The 11,540-nt window shown below is 36.0% G+C and overlaps 1 protein-coding gene across 1 annotated transcript in view; it reads left to right on the forward strand.

Annotated features, from left to right (window-relative positions):
• The window catches only part of TRHDE (thyrotropin releasing hormone degrading enzyme), a 422,821-nt gene that overhangs the window by 314,380 nt on the left and 96,901 nt on the right, over positions 1-11,540 (forward strand). The window contains exons 8-10 of the mRNA XM_012810852.2: positions 3,637-3,702; positions 4,556-4,743; positions 9,748-9,836. Coding sequence (XP_012666306.1) covers positions 3,637-3,702; positions 4,556-4,743; positions 9,748-9,836 — 343 coding nt within the window. The remainder of the gene's footprint in view (positions 1-3,636; positions 3,703-4,555; positions 4,744-9,747; positions 9,837-11,540) is intronic.

The following is an 11,540-nucleotide window of genomic DNA, read 5'->3' on the forward strand; positions in this document are numbered from 1 at the left end:
GTCAGAATGGGCAGGAAATGATTCCTGGAAGAAATGAATCAAAATTGAATTTTAGAAATTACATTAAGATTTAAGTAGGCCAAGGAGAAAAGACTATGTAGATAATTACATGTAGAAAATGCATTAGTCTCTTCAAAATGTGGAAAGTGGCTAAACTGAGATGGGGGGCAACAAGTCATGTCAAATGGGATTAGAGAGGTACAGAGGGATCAGACCATCAGGGACGTTTTGAAGTCACATTAAGGTGTTTAGACTATATTCTGAGTGCAGCAAGGATTCACGTGTGTGTGTATTCAATCCGAAGTAGTCTGGGTTCCTGGTAGGGACGAGATTCAAAGGGGAATCATAGTCTCCAGGTAAGATGCTGCGAGCAGTTGGCAAACAGGAAGGGGAGGGAACATCTTGGAGGAATATTCAGGTCATGGATCAGCAAGAGGACTCTTCAGTGGAGGGGGGTGGACAGGCCATCACTGGGGTCACTTGAAGGAGCTGATTGGGGGAAAGCGAGTTCAGTCTTGTCTGCGGCTCTCGATTATCTTTATGGCAGCTCTAGCCTCTCTCAGGTGGGAGGGGGGGTAGGCAGCTGTGTGCACAGGGGTGGGGTTTGGATGTCGGAACTCTCTGAAGTCCAGTGCTCGTATTTATTAACCGAAGGTAATAATATCTTCCTCATAATGTGATTGTGTAGGTTGATGTGACTGTAAAACAACACACACAGTGCTAAAATAAGGCAAATGTTACCGTTTTCACGTCCAGTGCTCTTTACCATTGTCAGTGTTGTTTTTGTTCCTGTTACCCAGTTCTATAGCCTGAGATGATTAAAAAGATAACAGCCAACACCTACCAGGCACTCTTCACTCTTAGTGTTGTTGGATATGTTGGTCATTCTGAAAGTTTTGAAATATGAAAATATCAAGAAATGTATAATCGGCATGGATGGAAACCAATGAAGCCCTCCCGGCAACACTGATGAATTGAACACGTAGAGACTTGCATGGGTGAATCAGAAAGGACGGTATCAAGTGTGTTTCTTGGAAGTGAAATAATGGACCGTAACCCAGTCCGTCTCAAAACTTTCCTAGTGACCTATACATATAATGAATCATTTAATCCTCAGAAAAACCATTTGCAACAGTTTTTATCATCTCCATTTCTTGTAGATGTGAAGGTAGGCACAGAGAGTTTAAGCAACTTACTAAAGATCATACAGCTAGGAAGTTTGGGACCTTGGATTTCAAGCAAGACAGTCAGACTGCCATTGTTGCATTTTAAAACACTGCGCTATGATGCCTCCCCCATGGGAAGATGATGTATTGGACTATACTCTTCTTAATAAGCTTTTAACTGCCAATCAGTCTATATTATTCATGATGCCCCTTAAGAATGTTCTAGTGGTAATTTTTGTTTTATTCCTTTTAATAGTTCTACTATTTCTGAAAATACCTTGTGTAGAGAACCCACAATTCTGGTCAAGTTAATGTTAAAACATTCTTCTATTTTATGTCATGATGTCAAATCTACTACTGATTGCCTTTTATGCACATAAAAGTAAACTTAAGATTTCCATTTCAGATTCATATCTCCAAGCACTTTTATATCCATTCACTTATAGATTTGAAAGGAACTTAAAATATTCTTACTCAATCACAAACCGAATGTGACTTAATTTTGCCAAGTGGTTATTGTAATAAGACTTAGACAATTTCAGTCACAGAATTCTTCCTAGACAAATCACTTCTCAGGACGTGTAGGTGTCCCTGGTAACTTTTCTTTACCACTATTTCCCAAGCACCTAACAAGTTGTCTGGCACATGTCCTGTGGTCTGTATGTGTTCTAGAATGAATGATTATTAAAAACACACTGTTTTTTAAGTTTTCCTGTAGTTCTGCAATGACAAAGCAAAATTTCCTTAATTCAAGATAGGTTTATGTAAAAGAGAGGCTAAAATGACCATGGAAACATTTTTATTTGAAAAAAGGTTGACATGTAGTAAATTCCAACTATTTGTGAATATTGGGCCTGCCAGGAGTTAAAAAGATATGTTATCTTCCTTAAGTAGGGAGGCAGGCAAGTTGGGCTTGCTTCATAAGGCTGGATAATTTCCATTCCGACCTCTTCAAAATGGATAATTGAACCTTATTCTGAACTAGGGAGGAAATCAAAACTTCAAGTTGGTAAACGCATATTATGGAAGATGTTTAGTGTCTATGGAAAGGAAACTGTGGCCGGAGTTCTGCTTCATAGTTTCCCTTATTCCCTCTTTCCCATTATTCCAGCAGCACTGTCCTTAAATAGCACCCAGTAGAAAATAGTTCTAATTTTGATACTTTTTATTATAGCATCACTATATATATTATATTTCAAAAGTCCAGTTGTTCCTAAATTTATTCATCTAAATGCTAAAAAAAGCATAAAGAATGATTTTTCAAAGTTAAATTTGAAATAATCTATTTAAATGCCTGTCCCTGGTTTTCCGTTAGAAAAGCCTCATATGCCAGGTTCAAAGCCAAATTGGGATTCGCAATGCCTGTTCAGAGTATATTTTCAACAAAATTATTCGTGACACCTGATGGCAATGATGCGTTTGTGGCTGCTAAGTCGCTCTTGGCCATCCCATCCATCTCTAGGTGCGAGTGCCTTTCACTGCACTGTGAGCGGCTGGCAAAAGCTGGATCTGTCACAGGTGCCACGATTTATATTTCAGAAAATTCACTTTCCCAACTTTAATTATCCCCAAAGTAGCCCACTACAAAAAGTACGAAAAGGAGTCAGCATTTTTCTTTAGTTCAGTACTTTGATGTAAATTAGGATTTTGTCTACTTTTTACATGAGGTATAGATGATGGAGTTTTGAGTGAAGGGGGAGGCCCTTTGCTTTACAATGTAAAACAGTATTTTCTATTCATTTTTCCACCTTGAAATTAAGGATAAAAAGTAATGCAAATGTAGCCCTCAGTAAATTAACATTGACAGTGTGACAAACCTTCCTTCTTAGAAGGGAGCAGGTGTGAATTTGATAGAAGATGTATAGATTTAGCCACTAATTTTTGAACATGAGAAATTGAAAGTTCTAATATTAAATAAACTTAGGAATTACCTTTTCTTATGCCGGTGTGTTTAAACTCACCAAAATAAGTGCTTATCATCTTTGTAATAGGCAGCCTGTCCTTTGCAGAGAGGCCAAGGAAGTGGAGACAGACTGTGGAGAAAAGACTCAGCAGAACAGCCCCTCTGAGTGTCAGCACACATCAGTGGCTTGCTTGCTTTCTTCGATAAAAAATATTTCTTCTTCAAAACTTTAACACATAGGCCAGATTGAAAAGTTTCTCTTAAATATTTTCACTGTAGAGGTAGTTTCTTTGACTGAAGTTACTCAATTAGAAGACCTTTGACCCTGGAAATGTGGGAGAAATGCATGACCTTTAGGAGTCTAACGTTGTTTGATGCGAACTGGGAGGTGCGCTGTGGTTAGGGCTCTTTGGGAGATTTCAGAATGAGATCTTTCATCTTGCATGTCTCTCTCTTTATGTTAGTGCAGTTCCAACAGATGAAAGTCGTCAACTGAAGTGAAAATGAGTGTGTTTACTGGTGATCGTTTAATCTTTAAATTGTAATTATAATTTTAAATTCTTGCAGGATTATTTAACCATTCACAAGTATGGCAATGCAGCCAGAAATGATCTCTGGAATACATTATCAGAGGTAAAGTATTAGAAGCTCAAATATCGAAAACCTCTACTTGAATTGAGTTAGTAAGACATTCATAACTTACATTGACACTGACAGTTGGTTTTTACTTTTGTATTTCCCACTTCCTCATATTGTTTTTGTTTTGTGCTTAATATTATGTATTCTAAAGATAATGGGGTTTAAAATTACTTAAACAGTAAGTCACACTAACAGAAACCTGATTTCAAACAGGAAAATAGTTCTGAAATATAATTTTAATGTCTTATAAGCTATTCATTAAAGAATGAAGTATCAAGGTTTTAATTTTTCTCTATATAAAGAGGGCACCAAAAATTGAATATACATTTTAAGAAAGGAAAAAATATCCATATTAAAAATGTAATACTTCAATATATCCTGATAACAAAAGATGAATACAAGTCACGTTAAGCACCTCTTGTAATTGTAGAAATGAAATGTGACTTGAGTATTATGAATTTAATTTAATACAGCTTTATCTTTTCTTAGATAGTGTATACATTTTTGGCACCCTCTGTATGAATTACAGATATTTAAATGTGACACTAAACATACTGAAGATTCATAATGCTGCAAGAATTTCTTTAGCAATAAAATATATATTTTTTCTATTATGTGAAAACTTCAATGTGAAGACAATTTACCTTTTTGTGTTTTTCTGTATACCCTGTGTATATACATGAAGCCTGACTTCAGGCAGAACTATTAATTTTCCCAGCACATTGTACTGACTGCAAATATTTTCATATTTAAGTTAATTGTAAAGGGGAAAATGAAATTGGCTTAATGTTAATTATGTTTATAATCCAGGCCTATAAAACTAATTTGTACAATTTTTGTTATAAAGGCTTTAAAAAGAAATGGAAAATATGTAAATATCCAAGCAGTTATGGATCAGTGGACCCTCCAGATGGGTTATCCTGTGATCACCATCTTGGGAAACACAACCACCACCAACAAAGTAATAATCACCCAACAACATTTTATTTACGACATCGGTGCTAAGACTAAAGCACTTGAACTTCGAAACAGCAGGTACGACTCTCCTTTACGTGACAAGGTGGCTGCGTTCTGACATCTCGCTTTGAGTTTCAAATAGCCTTGACAATACAATTCCAGTGTTAAGCGAAGGGTCACTCTCATTTCTTTCCTCACACTTGCTGTTTGAATTTTGGTTCTCCCATCACTCCCGTTTTCTGGATAGCTTTTATTTGTACGGGGACCACATACCAAGCTTATTTGTTTAGAAAGACAGAAGTTTTAATTATCCTGGTGATTTAAAAAATAAGATGTGATTTTTTACTTTTCCTCATGAATGTTTCTTGAATTAAACTCAAGAAAGTTGTGCTGCAGTGAGTTAAATGGAATTGAGCAAGCTGTGAGATTTATAAAACAAATGAGGAAAGAAGCTAATAATCCAGAAAAACTAATTAAGCCAAACAAAAATCTAAACTAAATAATGTCTGAGTCAAAGAAACTTAAAACAAATAACTTAAAATGATGTAAGTATCAGTGCCACCAAGTATCAAAAATATGTTCTCCCTCCCTCATTTTGAGGGTTTCAAACTACTGAACAGACAGCATACTTAAAATCTCTCTAGTAGATATTTTTTAACTTCCTATTGAAACTCTTATTTAATTACTCATAACTCAGCTTGTAGGATTTTTTTTTTCTTTTCTACTTAATGATTTCTGACTATTTAGTGTCTCATTAAAAGCTGAGCCAAGGAAAGATAATAGAACTTAAATTAGTCAGTTTCATTTCCTATAAGATGCCCTGGTAAGAGGTTGGACAAGGGTTGGGGGACAGGGAGGGGGACAGGTTAACTCTAACAAATAAACGGGTTGTTGGCATTAGGTTACTTGAGCCATCTCCCATTACCTGAGAAAATTAGGCGTCTGATTTTATCATCCTCTGTATCTAGGAAATGTGGAACATACATTAGTTTACTTTGTTATCTGTAGGAAGAATGGAAATTGTTCCCAAGAAGGCAAACTCCAAGACTTGCTATCCAGAGAAGTAATTTAGGATTCATGAATGTTTCTGGTGACTAGCTTTCGAGTTTGACTCAGGAAAGCAGGGTCCAGAATCTCCTTCTCTGCACGCAGTCCACACCACCCGCACACACGCCCTTTGCGGTGCGTCCTGCTGCCTGGGCCGACGGAATGCAGTGTTCCCCGGCCACCTGTTACCACTGCGCGGGGCTGACTCTGACCGTGAGCTTCTTTGCTCAGCCTGGATTCGCTCCAGCTGCCGAGTGCTGCTTCTAACCATCCACCGTCTGGCCCCAGGCTAAACATGCTTAGGGATCAACCTGGCCTTGCCAGGAAGTACATAAAAACTGCTTGACTGTGGCAAAGCTGGAGAGATTCAGGGCAGGCCTTTGAGAATGATCAGTCTGACACAAGCATCACTGAGGCAGAAAAACATAAAGGACACACGGATGACAGAACAAATTTTGAACAAAAATATTCTGCCAACCTATAACATACATCAGATGTACCCGCCACCCGGCTGTCTCTTCACATGAAGCGTTTCTCCCAGGCTGTCTCAGCGGCCGTCTGCGGCATCTCCACTGCTTTGCTTCTGCCCGAGTTATAAAAGCATACGGATGATTTTGAACCCTGAGAACTTGACATATAAAATATTAAGATATTACAGGGCATCCTAATAGTCTCGAAAATGATTTCCTATTTATTTTTAAATAATAGAGCTTGCAGTTGAAGATTTAGTATTTCAGATTTGTATTACTGATCACTGGCTTCACTGTAACGATTTTGGTCAAAGTGTCAATGCCAGTTTGATCTGGCTTTTGTATGTAGCCTGCCTAGATCTTTGTTAGAAAGCAAACAGTTGATGGAATAAATCCTACTGCCCATCAATACCAGAAATCCTGTGAATTGTGGATATTTTCTGAGCCAGGATGATCAATTCTTTGTCTTCATTTTTCTGAGGGACACCAGAGTGTCAACAATACAATGTGCCTAGAGCATTTTTAATGTACCCAGTAACTGTGTTTTTGTATGTAATAGTCGTGTTACAGCCTAGAAAAGAAAGATCTTTCATAACTAAATAATCACATACAGTTAGCTGGTATGTAAAAGAGTGTAAGATAAATGTTAGAATTTTGATACAGGGGAGATTGCTAATTTGTGAGATTGCTTTTTTCTTTTCTTTATGAAGTTAATGTGTCGCAATGTTAAGTAATGTTTTCTTCTACACTGAGAAACCTCCAAGTTCTGTGCTGCAGGGAATTACATTTCCCTCCACAGTTGTTCCTAACTTCTCCTACTGACCTGATGATAGCAATATCTGAACAGATTTTAATAAAGTCCACACTAATGCTTCATTGACACAATACTATTTTTTTTAAAGATTTATCAACCAAGTTAATTTGGACCTATTCTTTTCTGCCTCTGTGTAATTAGTATAAATTTTCTTTATTATAAAAATTCACACTACTAATGAGGAAATGTAGTCTCAGGAACTATTAAAGAGAAAACGTCCTGGGGTTCTTTTAAAATGCATTTTTTTTCTTTTTACTTTTTTAATGTTTAAAATGAGAGACTAAAATTGAAGTTACACCTAAGCATTAGATTAGAACCCAATCTGATTTCACAAACTCTCACAGTCTCCTTCCAGACACAACCTATGACAGTCTGAGGTTCTTTGCAGCGTCCCAGACCGGGCTTCTCACTCAACTGTGTTTAGTATCTTTTACGCTTTTAAGTTGTCATCACAAAACAACATAATAATTGTGCCTTATTTGATTTAAGAATGAAATTTATGAAAAGACCAAATAAATTTACTTGGAAAATTATGAACAATGACTTGTAGTATGGACAGCACTGCTGTTGGGAAGTGAATACATATTCCAGATGTGCGTGGTAACTCGTGACTTTTAACTGTTTTTTGATGAGTTGTGGATTTAGGTTTTGTGTATGTATACATACACAAATGCACAAATATAGAATAGAATACAAAACCGTTCTTAGGAGACATATAGAAGTCTAGCTTTAAGAAGTTTTACACTATGCCTCAATGTTTATATCTAAGTCTGATATTTAACTTGCATCTGAACAGCTGTGTGATGTCATACCTGACATTGAGAGTTATCTGTGTGAACGCAGATATTTGTGTGAATCTCTTTCCTGTACTTCAGAGACATGTTCTAAATCTTAAATATTGAAACATACCAACTTTATCATAATCTAAAGGTTTTTAGAAGAATACAATTTAAACACATGAAAAAATATGTTTGTTTCTATTAAGTGCAAACAAAATTCCACGAACATTCTATGATCCTACTGCACAAAAGACATATTTATCCTTTCCAAATCAATGTGGATGACGTACACTGAAAAGTCAAGTTTATAAAGGTAATCTCTGTCTCACCTACAGTTTGATTTGGTGCCTTTTTATTTTGCTTTAACCCAAGCACGTTCAATCAAATTTAACAGTAATTTATGAAGTGCCTCCTGTCTGCAGGTTCTTCCAAGATCAAGGTATACAGAATGAACTTCCAAGCAAGCTTGAGAATCAGAGCCAGAGTAGGACAGTGTTATCCCTTAACTAATTATTCCAGTTAGCCAAAAGAGATCCATCATTTGTAGATCTTCCACGGTAAATATGTCATCAAATATTTAAGGTATATTCTTAGTCTTCTCTGGGAGGCTTGGGCTGCTGTTCACCACCTATTATCTGAAGAATCAATGTAGGTTTGATTACTATAAGTTTTTTATTTCCTGACTGATTGTGTGGAGTCCGGTATTAGTGTAGAATAGCGTCTCCACAGAGTTGGTATTAGTGTAGAATAGCGTCTCCACAGAGTTGGTGCTAAAAGATGTTTTTCTTATTAATAACAACAGATAATTCAAAATTTAGAATTTTAAACTTATTGTTTTGACATGCAGTGCTGTAAATAGCATTTGGTGTAAAACTTTTTCCAATCTCCATTTGGATTCTTTACTGAGTTCTGTTCATTGTGATACAAAACATGAAATGATTAAATAATCACGTTCCATCTGCCATATTTCCTCTCCCTGCTAAAGACATATTTAATGCAATCTTCATTTGCCCCAGCAACTTTCCAGAAAAAATCTTCAATTCTTTATTCACTCTCATCATTATTGAGCTCATGTAGTATCTCTTCTTACATTTCTAAATTAAAAAAATATTCTTCCATTACTGAAATTTTTGGCTGTTGCTAATGGTGCAATGATGGATGAAAATAAACTTACTGTATGTCAATGATGGAAACAAAATCTAGTGATTGGACTTACTTGTAAAACCATCCAGCGTATTTTATGGTTACTCACTTGAGACTAAATTGATACTTCATGTACAAGTACAGCACTCAGTTTTACCCTATAGAAAGGTAAATGCCAGAAATTGCTTCTCTTTGGAAGCTGGGACTCATGTTGGTGGATGATGCTTTGATACAACAGTATGGAAATTCCATTTGGGAAGCAGAGTGTTAAGGGTTTACCACAGTATTCTTTATACTGATCTGGATTTTAGGGGAACCTGACTAGTTTTACTCTTCTCTCTTTTTTGCTTTAGGTATTTCCGTTAACCTGTCTGTAAAGTGTGTTAATAGTGACCTGCAGAATAATTAGACAATAAATAAAGAGAATATTTGAATGGGAATACGTGAAGCCACTGAAACATGTTTCAGTCTAACACAGCACCAAATAGAAAGGAGTTATTTGTAGATTTTAATCAATATACAACGTGATTCATATTTATAGATATTAGTTACTTATTATTTTGAATGCAAAAGGCAAAGACAGATCTGTTTTTCTTTCAAGATAACTGTTTTGTTGGCAGTACTGTTTTTGCACTAAAGTTAAAACTCTTGGAGGCTACGTCTTCTTAGTGGCTTTAAAAGAACAAATTCATCTTCCTTACTGATTCCTTATTTTTATGACTGGGAAGTTTTTTTAAGTTTCCCTAAAAAGAAGAATAAATATGACATAGAAAATGCATGGGAAATGTTTGATATTTTTTTGTTTTAAAGTTTCTCTTTTATTTTGCAGTTACCTGTGGCACATCCCATTAACTATCGTGGTGGGAAATAGAAGCCATGTGTCTTCAGAAGCAATTATTTGGGTGTCTAACAAATCAGGTAAAATGTACCTTCTCCCCTGAGGTACTATCTGGATTCAGACAATAGTTTAGCAGCTTAACTTCTGGCTTGAGCGCTTATAAAAAGGTGAATAAAGAGAAATTAGAAAGAGAAGATAGAAGAATTATAATCGCCTCTATCAAATTAGGTGTAGTGTAGCATAGTTTCTAAATAGTCTAATTCCGTCTCCTATATAATTACTACATTTGTTTCTAATCTTAGCTGCTTTAAATGGTATAATTTTATAACTCCAAATGTAATTAAAATATAATTATAAGCCCCAAGAGAACAGTATGCCAAATACTAAAATGCATGCTTTATTTTTAAAGCCACTTTCTTGCTATCTTCGCTGTAACCGACTCTCTCTTTAAGGGATGAGAGAAGAAACAGCCTCCATAGAATTATATAATTATAGGGCTGGAAGGGAGGGGCTTGGACAGGTCATCAAACCACTGCCTAGGTAGGGTCAGACCTCAGAGAGCAGGGAAACATGAGATCCTATTCTCCTTCTAAATATCTTCAAGTAAGATAGTGACTTATTTCAATTTACTGTCAGAAAGCTATTTCTTGAATCCAATCTATATCCTTCATGCTACACTGTGAAACCACTTCCTTTTATCTGTTTTCCACTGAGCAGGAGAAAAAGTCAATTACCATCTTTTATGTAACATCCATTTAGGTTTAAATGGTCAAGTGTGTTCATATTTTGTTTTTCTCCTTTCTCACATGCTATTAATTGATGTTATTTTAAGCATGTTTTAAATAGCTGTAAAACTTTTATTTTAAATAAGATGAAATATAGGAATAAATAAACATTATTTTTCCCTACTGTCTTGCTGTTATAAGGGAAATTTAAGTGCTCAATATACATACATACATTCAAGAAAATGTTCCCACAGCAAGATCTAATAAGGTTACCAAAAACATAAACAGTTATAGTTTCAGAAACATTTTTCTTTAAATTTTCATCTTACTGTATTTTAACACATAATCACATATTATGAAAATATATGCTTTCACTTATGTATATTGTATGTAAAACATTGATATCTAATACAGTGATGCACTGAGGTGGTTCACACCTGTAATCCCAGCACTTGGGAGGCTGAGGCAGGTGGATTGCCTGAGATCATCGGTTCAATACCAGCCTGAGGCAGAGCGAGACCTTGTCTCTAAAAATAGCCAGGCACTGTGGTGGACGCCTGTAGTTCCAGCTACTGGGGAGGCTGAGGCAAGAGAATCATTTAAGCCCAAGAGTCTGAGGTTGCTGTGAGCTGTGATGTTACAGCACTCTACAGAGGGCAACAAAGTGAGACTCTGTCTTTACAAAAAAATAAAGTTGTGTTTTCCATCTAAATTGTTTATTGTAATCTATTATTTTTATTTCCTGGAAGTGATATGTATATCGTGATTCTGAATGGTACTGTATTATTTGTCTTCATACTTCATTTTTCCTTATGTTGTTCTTGAATACATCTACATAGGTTATGAAATCATGAGTGAAAGCAGTGAGTTGTTATTTTAATGATCTCACTATTAGAATGAAGTCACCCTTCCACAGGATTGCTAGAACAGTCTTCAGAAAAAAAGTAAACATTTACCTTTGGAAGGTCGGACGGAAATGGGAAAATTAGAAGTGTGTAAAGATACTGATCAAACATGAGGATTAGCATGAAAGTTCACTGTCAGACAGTGGGAAGATGC

This window comes from Otolemur garnettii, unplaced genomic scaffold (genome assembly GCF_000181295.1).
Source record: "Otolemur garnettii isolate 467f Iridium unplaced genomic scaffold, OtoGar3 scaffold00143, whole genome shotgun sequence".
Classification (NCBI taxonomy): domain Eukaryota; kingdom Metazoa; phylum Chordata; class Mammalia; order Primates; family Galagidae; genus Otolemur; species Otolemur garnettii.